This window comes from Antennarius striatus, chromosome 15, assembly GCF_040054535.1.
Source record: "Antennarius striatus isolate MH-2024 chromosome 15, ASM4005453v1, whole genome shotgun sequence".
In the NCBI taxonomy this organism is placed as follows: domain Eukaryota; kingdom Metazoa; phylum Chordata; class Actinopteri; order Lophiiformes; family Antennariidae; genus Antennarius; species Antennarius striatus.
This window is the reverse complement of record NC_090790.1, coordinates 16,241,352-16,263,073: the sequence shown is the minus strand read 5'-3', so window position 1 is coordinate 16,263,073 and position 21,722 is coordinate 16,241,352. Positions and strand designations below refer to the sequence as shown.

At 40.4% G+C, this 21,722-nt stretch overlaps 3 protein-coding genes and 1 long non-coding RNA gene across 5 annotated transcripts; 2 read left to right on the top strand and 2 right to left on the bottom strand.

Annotated features, from left to right (window-relative positions):
* Nucleotides 1–636: 636 nt before the first annotated feature.
* On the bottom strand, nt 637–11,321 carry LOC137609000 (huntingtin-interacting protein 1-related protein-like). The gene is made up of 33 exons (XM_068335703.1): nt 11,129–11,321; nt 10,799–10,862; nt 10,247–10,389; nt 10,111–10,167; nt 9,933–10,013; nt 9,788–9,864; nt 9,653–9,714; nt 9,261–9,401; nt 9,122–9,179; nt 8,959–9,034; nt 8,714–8,842; nt 8,506–8,628; nt 8,207–8,390; nt 8,028–8,116; nt 7,108–7,224; nt 6,887–6,988; nt 6,094–6,288; nt 5,907–6,017; nt 5,613–5,807; nt 5,385–5,532; nt 4,650–4,736; nt 4,457–4,564; nt 4,237–4,373; nt 3,719–3,829; nt 3,562–3,620; nt 3,454–3,484; nt 3,311–3,373; nt 3,107–3,207; nt 2,902–3,007; nt 2,474–2,597; nt 1,673–1,734; nt 920–1,591; nt 637–827 (listed from the first exon to the last, which is right to left on the bottom strand). Exons 1-33 carry the CDS (start codon nt 11,207–11,209, stop codon nt 792–794), a joined length of 3,930 nt encoding a protein of 1,309 aa, XP_068191804.1. The 5' UTR covers nt 11,210–11,321; the 3' UTR covers nt 637–791.
* A 52-nt stretch (nt 11,322–11,373) lies between these two features.
* On the top strand, nt 11,374–12,151 carry LOC137609002 (uncharacterized). Its single transcript, XR_011038266.1, has 3 exons — nt 11,374–11,512; nt 11,598–11,666; nt 11,933–12,151. It is a non-coding gene; the product is annotated as an uncharacterized lncRNA (long non-coding RNA).
* Nucleotides 11,643–17,805, bottom strand: ccdc62 (coiled-coil domain containing 62). The gene is made up of 13 exons (XM_068335704.1): nt 17,471–17,805; nt 17,357–17,397; nt 17,111–17,254; nt 16,157–16,349; nt 15,810–15,976; nt 15,197–15,298; nt 14,894–15,065; nt 14,050–14,151; nt 13,610–13,698; nt 13,004–13,104; nt 12,612–12,738; nt 12,159–12,320; nt 11,643–12,020 (listed from the first exon to the last, which is right to left on the bottom strand). The coding sequence occupies exons 1-13, from the start codon at nt 17,535–17,537 to the stop codon at nt 11,970–11,972; spliced, it is 1,518 nt and encodes a 505-aa protein (XP_068191805.1). The 5' UTR covers nt 17,538–17,805; the 3' UTR covers nt 11,643–11,969.
* Nucleotides 17,806–18,469: 664 nt separating this feature from the next.
* Nucleotides 18,470–21,551, top strand: denr (density-regulated protein). 2 transcript variants are annotated; one of them, XM_068334144.1, is made up of 8 exons: nt 18,470–18,620; nt 19,292–19,404; nt 19,494–19,513; nt 19,606–19,690; nt 20,082–20,162; nt 20,401–20,517; nt 20,602–20,741; nt 21,259–21,551. In XM_068334144.1, exons 2-8 carry the CDS (start codon nt 19,302–19,304, stop codon nt 21,301–21,303), a joined length of 591 nt encoding a protein of 196 aa, XP_068190245.1. In that variant the 5' UTR covers nt 18,470–18,620; nt 19,292–19,301; the 3' UTR covers nt 21,304–21,551. The 2 variants fall into 2 exon arrangements, with proteins under 2 accessions (XP_068190245.1, XP_068190244.1); XM_068334143.1 differs by having other exon boundaries at nt 19,606–19,691; nt 20,074–20,162; nt 21,259–21,544.
* The last annotated feature ends 171 nt before the right edge of the window (nt 21,552–21,722 follow it).

Here is a 21,722-nt window from a genome sequence, read left to right as displayed (position 1 = left end):
TCCCCTCTGGAGTCCGCTGTCTGCTTCCACGACCGTGAGATTGCACTTTGTTTTGCGCATGTCATGAAAAAACAGCCAGACGAGGTCGCTGTGACAATATGTGATGGCATGGAGAAACCCTCACTGAGCCACATTCAATCAATCCCGTCATATTTAAAAGCCCGATCTAACTGTGAAATTAAAAAATAAAGTAAAACGTTCCCTGTTTTGGACTGATTAATGTGTATTTTGTGTTTGAAGATTTAGGTATCTCTACAAAGTTTAATCGGATTAGAAACTCAGATTTTGAGGACTATTCGTTTCCTCTCTAAAACGATGAAGTCTACTTTGTACCAAAAAATAAATTAGCCTCAGATTTCTGAAATTATGGATAAACTACAGAAGTCATTTCCGTGAGATTGGAGGGAAGGGCTGTACTTATGCCAATTAAAAGAAACCATTTACTTTTGATGAAAGTCTGGGATAAATCCTTGGGCCAATACCCCCCCCCACACACACACACACACACTTTTTTTTAACACTGACAAAGAATTCAGAGGTATCCAACTAAAAGGACATGAAAACATGACATTCTTGGTGGAGGAAATCAAAACTGAGACACCACTTAATGATTTTACGAGTTTTAATAAACTTGGTATTCAAGAAGCAACACAATCATACAGGCTTAAGGGGTTACAAAAATTTGAAAAACAGTCCATGCTGAACTGAAATAAAACACTTAATTTGTGAGTTATAATGTTTATGTTCCGAACACAGAATCAAAGATAATGTTCAGGTTCTCCAGTCAGGCTTCAAGATTCCCCGGCTCCAGTTTCACCTCGTTTGAACTGTAATTGTAAAAAATGAAACAGGTACAGTATATAAATTATAGTCAGATAAATTCAATGTCTGATCCTAGCTGATGGATTTCAATACTTACTGCATTCTTTAGCAAGTTGCCTGACTTGGTGAAGATGTTGGGTTTCTTTGAGGGTGCTTTGGAGGTATCGGCATTATTCTGGGGGGTCGTATGGTGCAGAGAAGGCGAACGAGGCCGGGACAGCCTGGGTGAGCTTGAGGGTTGCGAAGGTGAAGAAGACTGAGGTTTAAGGTAACTTTGGGTCAGGTTTGGTGTGTAAGGCTGAGCTGGGACGTAGGGTTGGGAAGGTGCATAGGTCTGGGGAGGGCTGAAGGTCTGGGGAGGGGTGTAGGTTTTAGGAGAGTAGGTCTGAGATGGGGTGTAGGTCAGAGGAGGGGTGTAGATTTGGGTCGGTGTGTAGGACTGAGGTGGCGTATAAGTGTGGGTCTGTGTGTAGGTGTGTGGTGGCGTGTACGTTTGAGGCAACGAGAAGGATTGTGTTGGAGGAGGCGTGTAGGCGCTGGTCTTTGAGAAGCTCTGGGTGCTCAGGTAAGGCTGCGTCGGTGTTGAGGTCTGCGGTACTGGGGTGGAGTCAAAAAGAACGGGTGGCGGTGGCGGTGGGAAATTATCGGTGCCATCCACTGCATCATTGGCGATGGTCCCAGAGACGTCAAGCTCATAGTGCCTCTTCCTCAGCTCCCCAAGACGGATCCGCTCCTGCTCCAGCTGATTCTCCAGCTGTAACACCCTCACCTGAGTGAGACAGAGAAATAACATCAACTACTTCTATTCAAAAGGAAAGACACAGAAGAGCATAGCTGTTGAAAACCTCACCTGAGCATCCATTTCCTCTGTTTTCAGCTTGATCAAAGACATGTCAGAGAAGTTCATTACACCTGTGGACAGAGTGAAATCATGCTTTAGTAAAATGTTTAGCCATGTTAGTCAATCCACAGACATAAAATGTTCACTTACCTCAGATGACAACATGTTTTAACACTGATAACACCTTGAAGGCTGACATATACATCATAATCAGAACTGAGTTACCTGTTTGTCTGGCTCATCCGGTGATGGTACAATAACAAATCCTATTTAACTGTAATTCACAGATCATTTTCTATTATATCTGCATCGTTGATATATTACAAAAGTTGCTAGTTAGTAGTTATGAAGCCATTTGCTATAGTTGACACAAGCTGAATGACTATTTTTCTGTTTCTCAAGGTAAATAGGTTTAAAAAAAAAAAGTCTTAACATTTTAGGAGATTTTTTTTTTTGCTGTCAGACTATTGGAAAAAGAAATAGAGTACAGGGAGTGTTGGGCTACCAGCCCTAGGGGTCAAAAGCAGTATTACAAGACAGGTCAAGGCTAGCTGATTAGCATTCTAACTTCATGAGATATCTCTAACACAATACAGACATCTTTTACGCGACGTCAGCATTGCTGTTTCTTTACATCCTCTTGATAACTCTAGTTTTTTTTTAATATTAACTTTCTGGCCATATTTTACACATGAATGAATTTTATTACCATTGTACATAAACCAGGTTTTCATGGACAACGAGATGAGGAATGACACCTTCATGTGTCCATTTAGAAAGCTCCTAATATCACCTGATGTTAGCTCTCACCTTGGTCAGAGATCTGCCTCTGTCCTTGCTTGGAGGAGGTGACGACCACAGCAGCCATGTCGTTTACATGGCGAGAGGCCTGCTGCAGCACATACAGCTTCTTGTTGTTGCGGTCAGCCTTCACCTTTAATTATGGTCAATTGAAACAGAATTATTCAGCAACTTGTTTTTTCCCCATGAAAAGTAACACGGTCAGTTGCTAATAATTGCACTGAGGCTGATAGTTTTTTGTTTTTTTTACAAATTTAGTTGCAGGAAGTTGGGGATCATTCAGTATTTAATATCAATTTGATTAAAATCATTGGGATTAAGATAGAGATAGAGTGTCAGCTGCATATAAATGGATGTTGAAATTGTGCCTATGGATGATATGCCCCAAGTACTGACATCCACAAACCACTAGAGGTACATTTATCTGGGCTGTGTACCTTTGAGGCAGCGACCAGCTGTGCTGTGCTGGCAGCGATCTCGTGGGACGAGGCAATGAGCTCCTCATAGGTGCCGTGTTCACCCACAACCCTGTCAGCTGAATCTCTGACAGGAGGCAAAGAGATGAAAAGCAGGGGTTCAAGACACAGTTTGATAATCAGGTATCATGTAACCAATAATATATGTGTTCTTGTTGATGCTTACAATAGCTGTGTGGCGCCCCAGCCCACAGCCTTGGAAGCAGAGATGAGTCCTTCCGTCCAGCGAGAGTTCTTGGCGTAAAATTCTGTAACGGATGCTGCCCCCTAAAAAATACAAGCGTGTCAATTAAAACACAAAGCATTTCACAACTATAACAATAATCTGAATGTTTCATATAATTTGTTTAGGTGATGGAAATCAACTCACCCTGCCTCCTTCTACGATGTCTTTTTGTAGATCAGTGGCAGCGGTAACCAGCATATGAACAGCCTATGCAGAGGAAGATACACAGAGTCAAAATGTATCACAAGGTTACAGAAATATTTAAATAAAGTAGCTGATCTTTGTACCTTCATCAGGTCTGAACATGATCCCAAGATACTGTGAAAGAAAACCACAGATTTCAGGTAAGAAAGTGGAGATAAGATAACTTTAAGATGAAGAAGTTGTCTTCTGACCTCTGGTTGACCTCCAACTTAATACCAGTGGTATCTTTCTTAGCCTGATAAAGTATCTCCTGAGGAACAAAAATTGAAGCAGAGAGGATAACCAGGTGAAGGTGGCGTCCAGGTTCATCTGTTGTGTGTGTGTGTTTGTGTGTGTGTGTGTCCTTACATCCATTCGCAGCACAGCTTCTTCAATGGCAGTTGATGTAGCAATCATCTCATTGTTCACGATGTATCCCAGCTCCTCCTTCAGAACATCTTGCCCTTTGGGACGTAAATCCTAAATACAAATCACACAGTTAATGGTTCGCAGCTCAACTTTAAGACATAATTCAAACAGGGAAGGTCCATCGATCTCTCTTTGGAGAAACATACGACTAAATACTCTCCATCTTTGAGAACCTTGTGGTGATGATGCTGATGGTGGAAAGACTTAGTGGATGTCTTTGGGGAGTTACAAGGTGGGGTAATAGTTTTCATTACAAAATGTACATATGAGTGGTTATTTGCAGGGATGCCGATCATAGCTCGGTTACTGTCTTCTGACAGTGCAGCCCGAGTTCAGACAGAAAAAGGGGCACAAATGCATGCAGGTAACAGTTTTCACTCCTAGCCAATTGGAGCTGGAGGTAATAAATACCTGCAACAACACATCAGTGTTGTATGATTGTGTTCATAGGTTCTCACCTGACCCAGAGCCAGGAGGCGCTGGACAGAGTAGCGCACCGCTGAAGGATCTGCTCTGGGCAAACTGGCCTGAAGCTTCATATCCTTCAGGAACTGAAGGCAGTTGTTTGCACAGTCCCGACAGTTGTCAGTCAGCCCTGCATGAGACGAACAACCAGGAGGGAGCGTTAAAATGTGCATAGTATTTCAAACACTTGAATCATAACTGTGCGTCACTTACGATCAGCCTGGTCGGTGGGAGCGGAGTGTGACGTGGCAGCTCCGTTGACGATGGTGTCAGCAGCGAGGTGAGAGAACTGTGTGACCGTTCTCAGCAAGCCACTGGCATCTAAACAGAATAAACCATCATGAGACACTCCCATCAAAAATCTATTTAAAGAGAAATACTGATTATCCTTGTCTCGTAAACTCACCATTCTTATCTCCGAGGTACGCCATGTGACTCTGTTGCATTTTGTCTAGAGAAGCCAGAGTTATCTCTGCTCGATTTACCAGGTAATCTAAAAGAGCAGGAAGGAAATAACAACACCTACGTTTAAAGTTTGTTTTCTTTATATATACAGTTAATCAAAGGTATAGAACAATAGAAAGTGATTTTTGAAAGGACGTTAAGTGTTTATAAATGTTATTACTGTTCCTGTGAGACATCCACAATAATAAAATCACAGCATTAAAAATTTAATTTACTCACAGTCATCTGTCTCTACCATGTTGGAAAATTATGATTTCACATGACAAATGAAGCCTGATTATATGTATTTTTGTAAAAAAAAAAAAAAAAAAAAGAATCATAATGTTATCGTATATAAAACTCCCAGAGAAAAAGCACAAAAAAATCTACCAGTTAACACAGGAGGCTGATGAGGATGCTCTCTTCCTGACTTAATGTATGCTGCTGTGAGTCGCCTACAATCTTTCAAGTGAATTCATGGCAAAAGAGAATCGATAGACTCCGCATCATTAAACTGAAATTTCTTCAGATCCATCAGAAAGAGTTTAATATAAACAAACCTCACAGGATGAAAACATTATTTGAGCGAATATTGTTATTATCCTTAGATTTTCATGAACTCAAACTGCCACCAGTGAAACATGAAATTAAAGTAAATACTGTGTTGAAATTTGTTTTCTAGGCTGTCATGTTTTACCAGGTGAGCTGGTGCAGCAGACATGTATGGGATCGTCCAGTTTGGCCACAGCGTCCAGGATGATGCCTTCGGCCTCCACCACGGCACACTGAAGCAGACAGAACTGCTCCTCCTGCAGCTTCTGGGCAAGCTCACCTTCACGGTAGACCTGATTCAACACACACATTATCATCAGTGGCTAAGCACTGGGAAGCTAATAACTGTCCTATCATGAGTATAGCATCGCACCTGCTGCTGGAGCTGAGCATGAAGGCTTCCCAGCTCCATGCTGCTCCTCTGCCTCTCTTGCTCCAAGGCGCTGTGCTGGAGGTGTGCTTGTTGTCTGAGGGAGTTCAGCTCGGCCTCCTGTTCCCTTACAGAGCGCAGCAACACATCCTTCTCCGCCTGCAGCCCTGCCAGTGTGCTGCTCATATGGCTTCCACTCTGAAGATTCAAACATGCATGCAGGCATGATTTTTTTCACCCACTAAAGGTAATATAGATATAAAATAAATATATAAAGATAAATATATATGTTGTCACCATTTCCTTGCTCTGCAGGGCATTATTTGCACGTATCATTTCTGCTCTTGTCGAGTCCAGCTCTCGTTTCAGCCTCTCGATCTCCAACTTTTGCTCTGCATTGATGGCGAGCTAAAGAAACAGTAAGTATTTTCAACATAACGTACTTACTGCAGCATTAATGTGTATGTGGCAGAAAAGACTGTACCTGCTGCTGGAGCTGAGCTCTCAGGGCCTCCAGCTCTCGGAGGAGCCTGTCTTTCTCCAGGTCCAGGGAGCCCTGTTGCTGTTGTGCCTGAATTCTCAGCGAGGAGAGCTCAGCGTCTTTCCCTCTGGTCGAGTGCAGCAGCGCGTCCCGCTCTGCCTGCAGAGTCGCCAAGCTGCTGCTCACCTGAGATCCCTCCTGGAAAAACAAGTAAAAGTAGTCTAAATATATACATATAACACTAGTCTGTGGTCATGAAGCACGTGTGGGAGTCCTGTTTCTGTTCTTCTCAGGAATAAAACATCACATTAAATCTACTTTACCGTTAAGTATTTCTAACTCAATACTTCTACTTCACTACATCTCAAAGACAAATACATTACCCTGATAAAGAGCCACAGAACAGCTGTTTTCATCGTTTTATTCTATTTCCTAAATAGGATTTGTATCTTTTGGAAGCTTTGGCATCAATTAAAATATATGAACACTTGCATATAAAGACATAGTCATGCAGGGTTTACTTTTAACATGTGGGTTATTGAAGTACATCATCCAAAAAAAATGTACAACAAATATTTTGTCTTGTTTAAATGTGAATATCTTAAATATTATGCATTTAACATATTACTAAATTAAAGGCAGAATCAGCCCTGAATGATGTTTGTAGATGATGTGTTCACTTACTGTCATATATAATAAAAATCCATTCAATATAAAATTGTTTAAATTTAAACTGTACATACTGAAATGCTTTTAATCTTACAGCACTTGGGACAGTCTGAGCACATGTTCCCACCTTCTCTTTATTGTCCAGGGTACTCTGAAGGACACCCAGCTGAGCTCTTTGCTCACATAACTCTTGGTTCAATTGTTGGATCTCCTGTTGCTGTTGATTCATCTGATAAAGAAGAGATACCACGAAAAACCACAAAATTCAGGAGAAAGCTTCATCTGGGGGAATTATCCTCTGATCTCTTCTTAACTGTACTGCCTGTACTGATTTTAAGAACATCTCACCATGTTGCTTTTCTCCTGTCGGAGGATTTCCAGCTCATTTTCCATCTGTTGTTTGGCTCTCAGCAAATCATCTTGTTCCTGTTTTGTGCTTGTCAGCATCTTCACTGTCTCTGCTTTCTGCACAAACAACAACATAGCTAATATGTCGTAACACCTGGAAAAATACTAAACATGCTAACATTGCTATCCATGCCACTTGCTTTTTTTAGCATCAAGACTGGAAACATGGATATTTCTGTAGGTACGTATCATCTGCTGTATCTTCTCCCCACACAGTGTTATTGTTACACAGCGTCCAAACAAAGGAGCCGTCATCGTCACACCCAACAGTTACATTCCTTAAGTCATTGCATCCTTTGGTACACCCATGGGAGTGCTGGATATAAAATGTGGTTTTTTCAAGCACATTGCTCTGGTAATGTAAGTGTCTGCATCACTGACAAAAATAAATAAAAACAAATAAATAATACGGTAAAAACCTGGACTGTTTCACTGTGTGAACTTGGACTGGTGATATCTCTTGGATGTGTAGAAGAACACAGAACATTCATTACCATTAGATATTGGTGTGTTGGAGATTTATATCATGAATTAATTACACTCAAAACAAACCAATGAATAAGTAAAGAAAAAAATACTCCTCCTTTGCATCTTGCGCTTTACTTTGCCTCCAGATTATGCACGTGTTTCATGAACAAAGTGGAGTTGGACATGATCTAGGTGTATATGAATGTCCCTGTATGTCATACTGTGGTTGGATGATCTCCAGACAGGAAGTCAGCTGAGTCCACCCACTTCCAGTGTTGGTACTAAGATAAGCATTTGGTGGGAAGCTGTAGCTTCATTTGTACTATGCAATTTTAGAGCAAAAGAGAAACTTCAAGTTTAATAACAGAAACACCAATAATGGGACAGCTTACCGTCTTCAATAACTCCGCGTGGCTGGAGATCAGCTCTGCGTGTCGCTCTTTGAGCTGGCTGAAACGCAGCTCTGCCGCCTGAGCTCTAGCTGCATGCAGGCGAAGAGATGACACACAACCTCAATGAGATTCATCTCTACTCAAACGGGCGATTCACCCAGACGTAAACGTGTACTCACTGTCTGCCTCCTGGAGGCCGATCTGAGCCCCAACACTGGCGACATTAGCGTGGCGCAGAGTCTCCACTTCCATCTTCAGGTGCTCATTTTCCACCAGCGCCATCTGCTTATGGGTTCGCTGCTCCTCTACCTCAGCTTCCAGTCGGTTCACTTGACTCTTTAACTCAATTACACACTTCTGAGCCTGAGATAAGAATAAACAAGGAGGGGGTGTTTTACTTTCATCCAACACTGGAAGTGTGTGGCAGCATCAGGATATCTAGACATGTGGTCTGGTATGTTCAACCACTCCATCTCACCTCAGTCTTGATGAGTTGCAGCTCTGGTTTGAGTGCCTGCAGCTCTCTCTTTAGATTGTCATTCTCTGTTTCCCTCGGCTCAAGCGAAGCATCAGGAGCTCCCATTTGGCTTAGGAGGTAATACTACCATGAAAAACGTGTACACATTAGCCATGATACCAGGAAAAGAGTTGGAAACCTTATTTATCTTTTTAACATTATAGTGCACCTGTTGTTTTTCCCGGGAATCTGTCTGTGGCTCCTTTTCCTCCTCGTCTTCATGTTCCTCACCAGGTACCACCACCACTGGCCTTTTGTATTCAGCCAAAGCAGCAGCGCGGAGAAAGTTGGGAGGAGACTGTGGAGCAATTAATAAAAAAACCCCAACATATTTGTAAGTAGGACATCACAGATTAATACTGAACAATGCTTGTGTGGTGTTAGGTAAAACATTTATTGACTGGTGTCACTTACATCTGGGAGATCTGGGATCTGGATAATTCTTTTAAAGAACTCCATTTCTCTGGCTCTGTTGAAGAACTGCGTGAGGCTGCAAATTGCAAATGACAAGCTGTCACAGGTAGAAAACAAATGCAATATCAAAGCTCTTTCCTCATAAAAACTCATAAAAAAATACCTTGTAAACAGGTCACGGAACCGCTCACGATGTCCCAAAAGAACATCTGGGCTGATCCCTACAAATCGGAGAAGATGACTTAAGAATCTGACACAAAATGGTCCAGTGACAGAAATAATAAAAGTTATATGTCACTCACGGCTGTGGAGCTTGAACAGTAAGAGGACAGAGAAGTGGTAGAGAAAGCTGCAGTCCAGTATGAGGGGTATCAGAGGAGTCAGTCTGCACTTTCCAGCTGGAGTCGTAGATTTGGCGCTGTTGGCATCCAGCTGACGCAGAACTTCAGACAAGAGCAGTCCCAGTTAACGACAAGTTTGGATGTCTTCTACATATTCTCATTCTTAAAAGTAAATACTACATCAAGTGTAGTGTGTGCATCACAGCCTGATGGAGCTACAGATTCATGAGCCACACACAGGATGTCATGCACCACTATAAATAAACCTAATGGATGAATCCACCACTGAAAATAACTTGGCAACATAAATCCACAAAGAAGAAGGAATCCTGGCATCTTCCAGGGGGACTCACCTGTCTCAGACAACTTCAGTCCAGCATCCAGGTGATCCATCAGTTCCTGAGTCATGTCTAACCTGCATTCAGTGAGAAACGCCGTTAACATGTGGTCAAACAGCAAGAGCACATAGATATGAGTGGAAAACTTACACGTGTGTCATGTCATTTCCTGCTTCCCTGTCCAAAGTCTCATCACTGGCCTCCATGCTGGCTGGAATCATCTTGTGCTGTGGAGATTATCATTCTGAATTTGCCACATAACATAATTTACAACTAATAAACAAGCGTCTGTTACCTTTGTATGAAATTCAATCTTGAGGCAAAGGTATTTAGCAGACAAGGCAACAATATGACCGTATCGATCATGCAGGCTTCCCTGGGTAATAAATCAAAATACATGGTAAACTATCATACATTTATATGAGGTTATTTCCAAAAGACAAGAAGTCTACATCAAATTCACCGCTACTCACCCAGAGGACACCCATATCTCTGACGTTACGGCAGTGTCCGAGAGAATCTCTAACGGCCTGCAAGTCAGAAAGACACAATGACACATCACCAGCGGGAACGAGAACAGAAAATGGGACGACTAAGGACTAAACTCACATTTCTGTGTCCGTCTCGCAGGACTTTGTGAAGCAGGTAGCAGAACTTCCAGCTGACGATGGCGTTGCTGGACAAAGGCAGGTTTAGGATGTAGGACCAGAAGGTGGCTGCTCCACCTTCTTTGTGTGTTCCCATGATGATGTCGTCATTGCTGTCAAGGAAACTCCTAAATACTAATGCACAACGTGAACATATGGAAATAAGCCCACGTGATCCCGTTTACCATAATAATGCATTCACTTATCATAGTTACTGGAAAAGTTAGTTCTGAACAGGGAAAATTCATTAATTCCATTAAGTTAGTTCCATTAAGTTGAAACAATAACTCTGACGTCAGAGATCCATCACTCTGAATATCAGCTCATAAAGACATTTTTCTATAATATATATTTGGGCTGTAACCATCAGCTTCTCTCTATCAATACATAAGAACCTCAGCTGTCCTTTGCTGTTGAGCAAAGTAGAAAATATCAGCATTCTGACTGCTAACATTGTGTTTGTTGAACAGTCCAGGTTGCTTTTGTTAATTTTTTTTTTTCTTTTAAAGGATACGGCGCACATATTTCTCTTTGGGGGGGCATTCAGCAGAGGTGACAGTTTTACTGATGCTGTGGAGCTGAAAGACACGGAAGACATTAGAGACACAACTTCCTTACAGACCTCAGACTTCTTGAGGAAACAAAGGATTTTAATGAAAAGAAAGTTAGATTTAGTCTCACAGGTCAAAGCCTGTCTTCACGAACGAGCATTAACGCTTATAACTTTTTTTAAAAAAACTGTATTGCTTAGTTCATATTTTATTTCGGTTACAGGTCAAACTCAAAAATCTTAAATGGGACTAAGATTATATATATTCACCCAGGAACAGACTAAAAAACTTACCTGTTGCTTCCCAAATTGCTCTTTCTCCGCTGCCAAAGCCTTTTCCGTCTTATTCTCGCTCTTGTTCTTGGTTTTATTCATGTTTAAACTCCAAACGGAAACACCTGTCCGGACTCCCAGTGGCGCAGCTCACCTGGCCGCGAGCCTCTCCAGAACGACTAATACGTCAGAGGCGCCGCGCGCGCGTCCCAAAGATTCCTGCGTCAATTCGCGCCTTCGATCCGATCCGATCAGTTCATCGGTGTCCGGGAGGAAAACGTCGGAGACAACAAACCAGCGTCTCATCTGCGTAAAAAGCTCTCCAAAATGCGTAAAAGGCGCGCTGGAGGAAGCTGATTAAATCTGACGCGTTTATATATAAAGAATAAAACAACTGACATGCAGGTTGGATGTAATTCCTTTTTTTTAATCAAAAGTTATGGCACGACTTTCAGATTAAAATTGTGAACAGACTTTCACCTTTCTTTAGAGTCACCTGGCAAATCTGCAGGCAACGAAACTGGAAAGACAAAACAAGGACACGCCACTCAACAGCCCTGTAGGACTGGTTTCACATCTCACACACACACACCACACAAAACAGCCTTTCAAAAACCTCCACAGTTGTTTTTCAATTATACACAGCACGTAAAAAAATATTTAATTACAGAACAATAAGGAGTAAACATACAGAGTGAATAAAAGTGTGTTAAAATATGTACAAATTTGTTACATATTTGTATCACTTCAGTATCTTCCCCTGAGAGACTTTTAGACGCTGTATTTGTTGTAACACTGATTGTGGAATCTTGATGTTTATTCTAGAAAGAAGAAATGAATCTGTGCTTCGGGTTCAAGCGCTTCACGTGTCAGGCTGATGTCGGGGGGAATCTCTTGGTGTAGTTTCACCAGCCTGGTGGACAAAAAGCAGTTCAGGCCCAACACACCCAAACAAAAGGAGGATCACTTCAACTGAGCTCTGACTCCCTTCATGCCACCACACCCTATGAAGGCAAACAGAGAGGAAAGGCCCAGCATCTTAAACTTCCACCTTGTCTGACAGGAGCGTTGAGTGGCAGTGGCACTGATGGCGGTGACAAGGGTCAGTGGTCCCACTGTGGAGTCCAGAGGTGGGCGGTTTCGAGCTTCTGATGACTAGCCTGGACTCGTCCAACAGCTGCTGCAGAGAACAGCTTGTCAGAGGGTCATCGCCCTGGAAAGAGAAGGACAGACATCTAAAGTCATCTCAAACTTTTTCTTTCTAGTGTTTTTATTGAAAAAAATAAAATATAAACTGTTAATTAGTGAGTTTTACAGCTGATGGTTGGCACATGTATTGTTACCTTTGTCCAGTCTTTATGCTAAGCAAATATAACTGGATGCAAGCTGTGACACCTTATTTGCCAAGCAGACATGACAGTTCTACCTATCATTTATTCTCACCCTCTCTGATTAAACACATAAAAACATGTTTACAAGCTGATATTCATGGTTTTGGTCTTACGTCCAGGTCAAGGCTGAGGCATCGCAGACTAGCTGCTGGTTCAGCATCATGTAAATGTCTTGAGTTTTTCACTCCAAGTGATGGAGACGACCCTTTGTCCAGACAGCCACATCTTAACTCATCCTGACTGAGACACAAGAAGAGCGACAAGGATTTATTTTTTTCTGTTCTCGGAACTTAAACAAGATACATTTAGTCAGGATTGATGATATCACTGCACTGCTTGGCTTCTCACTCAGGATGCATTTGAGCTCTGAGCTCTTGTTCTCTTTGGTATCTCCACAATGACCACTGATACTGACTGAACAAATGCATTAAACAAGACTAAAACAAATGAACATACTTAACAGTTCATCATCAACAACTACCAACTCTGTTTTCCTCTCATTCACCTTCTAGGTAATCCCTGACCCGTCTTCTCCCTCAGCGTTTCATGAGCACTTTCCAGGTTAAGCTGCAAAAGCTGCAGGTCGTTCCGTTGATTCTCACACACCTGTAAATCACAAACAGGCAGCATTCAGTGCGCTGATGTTTATTTCTATTACACATGGGAGAGAACTTCTTTGTCTTTGTAAGGTAGAGTATTTTTGAGTGAAATGGAAAATAGAATCCATCTGGGTATTTTCATTGTAAGAGGTTCTGACAACAGCTGAAACAATGACAGACTTTTATATCATTACATCTTTACATTCTACATGTGATTGAATTATAATTATGTAATTATTATACTCAATTTCTTGTCCCTGTTTTGTTTTCAGATAAAAGACGTGACTGTGACCCAAAGTCACGACTGAGAAGCTGCAGGAACATTCTGAGGTATGCAGTCAAACCAGAAAGTCAGCATGAAGAATGAGGAAAGGTATCATATCACTCATTACTATATTCACTCTAGTATATTCTATCATTTTTTTGTCTGCTCTTTTTTGTTTTTCAGGTGTGATCAGTGACAGTTATTAACTGGATGTGGGGTTTTTTTTTGTATCTTTGAGTAATGGTACCTGTCGTAGGTAGCGGAGCTCTGACATGGTTCGTTCCTGTTTGGAGCGAGCAAGTTCCAGCAGCTCGTCCTTCCAGCTGGCGCCATCTCCTGGATTTAATTATGAAAAATGAAATTACCAGAGGAGAAGTGTATTTCAGTTGTCTGAGACACAGACTTTGCCGATCAAAATTAAGGCAACTGTGAGGCTTGAATTGTTGCTGCTGGATTAAACTGCCCAATCCAATCTGTTTTAATTTCACAGTAAAATCAGTGACAAAATGAAGAATTTTCTTATTCTGCAAAACAGCAATTTAATGGATTTGATACCATTTGAACCTGGTTTTAAGATCCAATCAAAAAAAATGTAATGGGGTCTATTTTGGCCAGACACCTAACCTCCCATAAATAATGAATAGTTTTCTTCCAGTGAGACAAAGAAGCGGTTCCAGAGTGACTGACCTGACAGAGCCAGATCTCTGTGAATCAGCTGGAGTTCCTGTTTGAGACGGATCATCTCCTCTCTCTGAGCGCTGCTCTGCATTAGCTGCCACTGAAGCTCCTCTGTAACCAATCACACAACAAGACATGCATGAAATGACACAAAGCTCAACACACAAATATACAAACAGTTTGCGTTTGTGGCTTTTCACATAAATATCTCCGAATTCAAACTTCTTTATTTTGATGATTTGCTATTTGTCTTTGCCATGAATTTATAAATAATTATTGATTTTTCGGGTGTTTGTCAGGGAAAAGGAGATATTTTAAGATATTTAGGAAATCATGAAGGAAATTTTGCACTATTGTCTATCATCTACAATGAGTGAAGATGAACTGGTGAAAATAAACGATAACTGGAGGCAAAAAAAACCGGTAAGGCAACTAAATTTATCTGTTTACTTCAGGTTGTGGTATCATTGCAATGAACAAATCTTTACAGCATCGTTCAGAGTAAAGAAAAGGTGTTTAAAGCTGTCAGTGTCTGCTAAAAACTATTCATGGTGTTGAATTTGTCTGTTGCAATGCACATCATGGCTGAATGTCCATTGGGATAGGTCCCAGCAACCCCCGTGGCCAGCAAAAGTGGAGGAAGCGCCACAGAAAATTGCTGAATGAATTTGTCTATCTCCAGTCACACAGAACTCAATCACATGTAACTCTCTCTGGTTTATTATTTCTCTACCCTCTATATATTGGCTTAAAATAACAAGAACAAAAAAAGGACAAAATAAAAAATGTAAAAAAAAGTGGTTTCAGACACAAATTTAGCACACTGTCCTCTTCTGATGTTAAACTCGAATACCTTTAAGGCGTGTTATCTCATGCTTGGCCTCTTTGTAACGGCGCTTATATTCTTCCGAGTCTCTCAGGAGTTTGGTTTCTCGTGATCGACTCTCCAGTAACGTTCTCTCCAGATCTTGAAGGCTTCCTGTGAGGCCGATTACTTGACCAGAGGCTTCAGTCACATCTTTGTCCTGATGGAAAAACACACATCACATCAACCAACTGATGGGAACACATGCAAATTAACACTAAAGCTATCCATGAACTGACAAAACTGCAGTATAAAATTATCAAATATTAGTTCAGTAGACTTCTAGTGCACCTTGAGTTTGAGCATGGTGCTCAGTTCTTCCTCCCTGACCTGCAGAGAGCCGACTTTGGTGGACAGAGCTACAATGGTGGAATTGAGACTCTGGTTCTGCTCCTAAGAGACACCACAGACAATTTACAGTACTCCTGAAAAAGCTGAGACATACAGGTGGATTGCAAGAATGCAAAATATTTGATAAACATTTGTAAACTCAAAGAAAGGGAACATGATAATGATGCACATCTTATTTTCATTAGTTTACTTATGTCTTGTCTATATATTCTCTCTAATTTACAATTTCAAAAATAAGAACGTGTCAAATTATTCTTGTCCTCGTTACAAAAAACCACCATGACCATTAATAGACTTCAATATAAGCAATTTAAATTAAAATGTGGCTAATTTTAAAAAAAATCACCATAAAAATCATAATATTTTCACATTTTTAATTTAGAATGTCTATTTTTATCCCTTTTTTAAAATTCAAATATAATTTTGACTACTTTTTAAGGTTTTACATCCTTAGTAAGAAACAATGGATTTCAGTGTGGTTACATTAACAGAATGGCGGTACAATTTAAGGCACTGGTGTTTTTGCTTTCTCCATTAAATCTTATGATTGCACCTCAAAGTCTTCGCATCTTTGACTGATGTGCTGCTGTTTCTGTTCGAGCTCACACAGCTGCTGTCGGGCTGCACTGAGCTCCTTCTGGATCTCCTCCTCCTTGGTTTCCACCACCCATACACGTTTGGTCAGCACTTTGATCACTTCATTACGCTTCTGCATCTCATCTACACAAACAACAAAATTAACACTGTCATTCTTTTACATCACGAATATATCATGAAGTATAACGCTAGTGGTTAGCGGATGTTCACTCACACTGGAGCTTAGAAAATTAGTTTTCTGATAGAAATCTTGGTGAAGGAGAACAGGATATGTATAAATGCCCTATGCATAAGTGTCCTCACCATCCAAATGGGCACACTTCTGCTCCAAGGTGAGCACCCTCTGGCGGTCTTGTTCCCAGGAGTGTAGATGTTTATGATGGGAGGCGGCCATGGTGTTCAGCTCCCTGTCACGGTCCTTCAGCTCAGCCATCAGCAGCTGGAGCTCCCTCCTTTGCCTCTGGATGGTGAAGCCACTCCGATCGTTCACTGGAAACTATTGTAAAACACACAGAGAAAAACAGCTAGCACAACAGATGGAACTGTATAAAGAAACAGATTTTTATGGGGGAATATGACTTTGCTAGATTAAAAGCGTTGCCTGTTACAAAAATAGTTCCCATACATTAAGGGTCAGGGTTATGGAAAGCTATGATTTAAATTTTGTATGCAACCTGAATGAATTTAATGGAGTGAATTATATGGCCCTGTCAGAGGTATGGGTTCTACTGAATAACATTAAGTTTATTTAGGTGTACTGATATTGTAATTTCAGTTACCATTCAAAGTTTGGACATTTCTGACAGTGCCGCCTTAGTTTTCACATTGGTGGAGGGTGGGTAACAATAATAATGGATTAGATTTATATAGTGCTTTTCTTGGCACTCAAAGCGCTTCACAGAGGTTCCATTATTCATTCACTCCTCATTCATACATGATCAATCCATGCCAATCCGATCAGCCAATCTGACCACCACCGGAACAATCAAACTCGTTCACACACCAGTGAGTCCCTCGCTGGACGCAAGGAGGGAAGTGTCTTGCCCAATACATAACTAGGTGGAGCAGGATTCAAACCAGTCCTATGATCATTGGACGACCTGCTCTATCACTTGAACCACTGCCGCCCAATGTTGGTTGATTAATCAGTTATTGATCTTTTACTGATCCAAACAATTTTTCCATATCACTCTTCAAATAGTTCTCATTGGTCTATTGTAAACCACAAGAGTTTTATGCCAGTGATCAAAATCTCACCCCATTATCCTGAGAGCTGGGTGTACTGATGAGATCTGCTGGGACAGCAGATGAACATTTAGCCCACTGGTTTATTCCACCGTCCATCTGGAGGACGGGTTGGACAGAGGGCTGGACAGCATCCAGTGAAGCAGCACCATTTTTCTGAAAAAAAAATTAAATTTTTTTTAAAAAAATTCAGATAATATTAAATACACTGTGTGCTGCTTTTGCCATATGAGTGTGTGGATTTTAATGTTCACTGACCGTTTTAAGTGGAGTGCTGTGCCAGAGCTCAGTTGAACTCTCTGAAACAAAGTGGATGTTTAAAACTTTGGCACAACTCTGAACAAGTTTGTCGTTGAGGACGTGAATATTTACCTTCTGACCAAGGGAACCATACTGAGGCTCCTCCACTTGAGACGGACAGTCTTCTGTCTTCTCCCATCACACTGAACCTGATTCATCCGCGTTTCTCTCCACCAGCATTCCTCTGTAAATGTATTTATTACCCCCTTTGTCGCCGTATCGCTGTACTGTAATTTAATTTTGTGTAAGACACGTTAACTTAACACCTTTAAAAGTAGCTATGAACTCAACTAAATGCAGCAAAACGACTTCAGCATGTGGATTTTATCCATATGATAAGTCTCATCTAAATAACGACCCATTAATATACAAATAGACATTCGTAGAACACTTTAGCGAGCAGTAGTTCCAATGGGAGATTTACTTTTGAATTCAAATTTCGGACAATGACGTCACGTACTTCTCCTTTCGTTTCCAAATATTTTTGCCTGATCGCCAAATTGAAAATTACATTACATAATAGACAATGGGATTGTTATAATTTATCATGCCTTACACGCACATATTGTGTGAAATTAAAAAAAAAATTATGAATGATCAATGGACGCTGTATATTGTCTGATTCCAAAATTACGAACAAAGCAAAAGTAAAAGCAGCAGCCAAGTTAGGAGACCGGAAAGAGGATTTTCAATATAAACGTCCGATTAATATTGTGAATAATAATGCTGGTTCAGTTGATTTGTTTTTATGTATGTTTGAAATATAACACAAAAACCATGGTAATATTTTAAGAAAACATTGGTAGGATTGTTGACCATGTGACAGGAAAGACAAACGTGCTCTTCTTTGTTTTGTTCTTTTCATATATTTTATTTATCACACTTTTGGATACTTTTTTACCTAAATTATTTTATTTTTCACGCATTAAGGTTAGTTCCAAAATGTAAAAATAACACTTTTTAGTGACTTTTTCAAAGAACGAGGACTCGTTTTAGAGTACGTATCCCGTCGTCATTGTGTCCGTACTCCGAGCCACACGGGGGTGCTGTCGCATTAAAGTTCGTGTCAGCCACAACTAAAACAAGAAGCGATATTAGGCGTGCTCAAAGTACGCCGACTAAATCTCAAACAATAAGAATGATTTTCCAAAAGTCCAACTTGTGTTAATAATGCATGGTGATTTACTAAACAGACAATACTTCTTTTAGAGTGTTTTTGAAGGTATGTAGCTTGACATTTCTCACATTTTCATTTAGTTATTGAGCAGCAGTCTGTTCATGTAATGGTCCGTTAGCTAGCTCAGTTAGCCTGCTAAGCTAAAGCCGACTAAACTGGGGTGCTGACGGTGACAGCTGGGTGAGTCAACATTGCCAATGAATGAAACCACTGAAAAAAAGATCAGTGATATTTTTCCAACGAGGTATTCTCTTATCCGTTATAATAATGTGCACGGTAACCATATATTTGATCCACAGACGCCACATTTAACGGACTGTTTAATGGGGCACAACCGCATGTGTTAGCCAGCTAAAGCTACTTGGTAGTTCTGAAGACTTCGTCCACGCTGTTAGGCTAACTAATAATCTGTGTGTATTTGTGCGTTAAAATATCCTACAATGAACGAATGTTGTTAGCACCTGTGTCATCAATTTCGCAAGCTGATGCTAATGTGATATGCAAAGTGTAGGCTGGGTTGGCTAGCATGATGAAATATTGGCAAGAGCTTTTCTCACGCATGCCCACATAAGAGTCTAATAATAAACTGAGATGTTTGACATTGAGTTTGGATATAGAGGAGAAGCACTTGAATTTTAGTGCGACCATCTATTTTATTGTATCATTTACCAGTGTAAATGCATGTGCATGACCGCTCAATTTTTTGATTTATGTAGATAATTTGTGATGGCTACTACTGAGACGGAAACAGGTTCTTCAGAGAGCAGATCAGAACATGGAACACTTGATCCTGAATCCAAGTACCCACTGAAAGTTCTTTATTGTGGAGGTACTCTATATAACATTTTACTCAGTTTATTATCTATACAAGATGTATTGTGGTTAATTTTCAACACATGATTCTGTTTTTCTCTGCAGTGTGCTCTCTGCCGTCAGAAGTAAGTTCATTTTTTTACACTGACAAATGCGCTATCTCAAATATTTAAATTTTCGTCCAAAGTATCGTTGGTGTACATTTCTGTTTCTGCAGTACTGTGAGTACATGCCAGAGCCAGCCAAATGCAGGCATTGGCTTGAGAAGAACTTTCCAGATGTTTTTGCTAGGATGACTGTAGGTGAGTGTCATTAAATTTTATTCAGCAATATGTGGTGATATCATCTCGATCTAGCCAAAATTCAATCACACATTGGCATTTTGATCAGTACGTTTTACCTGCACAGCATGAAATTGCTGTACTATGATTGACCTACCTGCAGATCGCCTTTTGAAATCTCAATAGCTGTAATAAGATGTTTTTGAGTGAGTAATCATAAAAATGCATAACATTAAAATGTCAGTGCAGGTTTTGGAACATCCATTATTGAGAATCATTATATTCAGACTGAGAATGTGCTTTAAACATATTATTTGAAGATGCAGGAATGGACATAATATTGTAAAAGTGTTTTGTGGCAGCAGTAGTTTTGATATCTTGCTATTTTCCTTCTGTCTTATTGGCCCTGCAGCAAATGCACCTAAGCAGGAACCCGGCGCGAGAGAGGTTCCCCCTGCAGGCGAGGATGAGGAGAAAAAGAAACAGAGGAGAGGTCTGTTTTTATCCTCTGGGACAAATATAGTGGGCATCTTGTCCAAGTTGTATTTTGGTGCAGTAATAACATAATAAAATGCTTGGTTTCTTCTGTCTGTGTTTAGATGTGTACAGAACTTTGTTCTGTTGTTTTATCAGCGAAACTTCCTCTCAACATGTTTAATTATAGTGATGTTATTACCAGTGGATTAACTCCATAAAAGGATTAATAGATCATTTCATTTGCCTTTTTCAAGGTGGAAGAGGCCAGATTAGACAGAAAAAGAAGACTGTTCCTCAGAAAGTCACAATAGCAAAAATCCCAAGAGCCAAGAAAAAATATGTGACACGGGTGTGCGGCCTGGCAACATTTGGTAAGCAACTTATTATTGTCGACGTTGTGTAATTCAGTTTTCATAGTTCTTAGTTCTGAATGTAAATTAATTTGGCTATTTCAGACATTGAACTCAAAGAGGCTCAGCGATTCTTTGCCCAGAAATTCTCTTGTGGTGCCTCAGTCACAGCAGAGGATGAAATAATCATTCAGGGAGATTTTACAGATGACATCATCGATGTCATCCAAGAGAAGTGGCCTGAGGTAAGCAGATTCTGAACATGTATTTTCTTAGGCCTGTCACAATGACCTCATTACAAACATTTGATTTGCCTGTGATTTTTAAAAATAAATATATATAATTATTTAAATCCTTTCGAGCTAACTATATTGAAAACAACTGAATAAAGTAACAGGTTATGGGTTATGTCATCTGTATTTTCAGTTGCACACTTGATGCATTAGGCAATATTATTAGCATGATAAATAAGCATCTGTTAAAATGTCAGGACTAGTTTGAGTGGCAGATTAATCCACTTTTGCTTTTATGAGTAATTCTGGCAAATGGATGTTGTTGATGGGAGTCAAAATAAATGCATGTGATCCTGTTATAGAACAGGTCACCCAGAGCAACTGTGTGGTTTATTGATGTTTGTGAGCTCCATGGTGTGGAGAAAGATGATAAATCACACACAATGCTGGCTCTAACCTGGTATAAATGTCAGCCCAGTTTAGTGTTAAACAGCTTGAGTTAATCTGTAATTGATTCTCTCTGTTGCAGGTGGATGACGATAGCATCGATGATCTGGGTGAAGTCAAGAAGTGAAGACCAAATATGCACTTTTACTGAAATGGGTGTGACCTGTAACAGCAACAACCTGGCCAAATGTACACATTAAGTCATTTTATACCTATTTTATTTACTGTTCATAGAAAGCTGCAGACTTGGCCTATCACTTGGCATTTTTTTTAGTTGGTAGCTGCTTTCTCTCGTTTGCCAAAGGTGTGTGGTATGACGTGAATCCCTCCAGAAATGCTCTACACTCAATTGTAGTCTAATAAATTTCAATCCTCCCTCGCCTTTACACTCGGTGTCTGCTTTAGAGTTTCTTTATTCACTGAGTATTTGTCCAAAAAAAAAAAATCCTTTTTGTTGTAATCACAGGTTTTATCTCAGTTCCTGGAACGGCTGCAGCTTGCTTGTTTTTAACTCATCATGTTCATTCCCGTGAGTTAACCTATTCC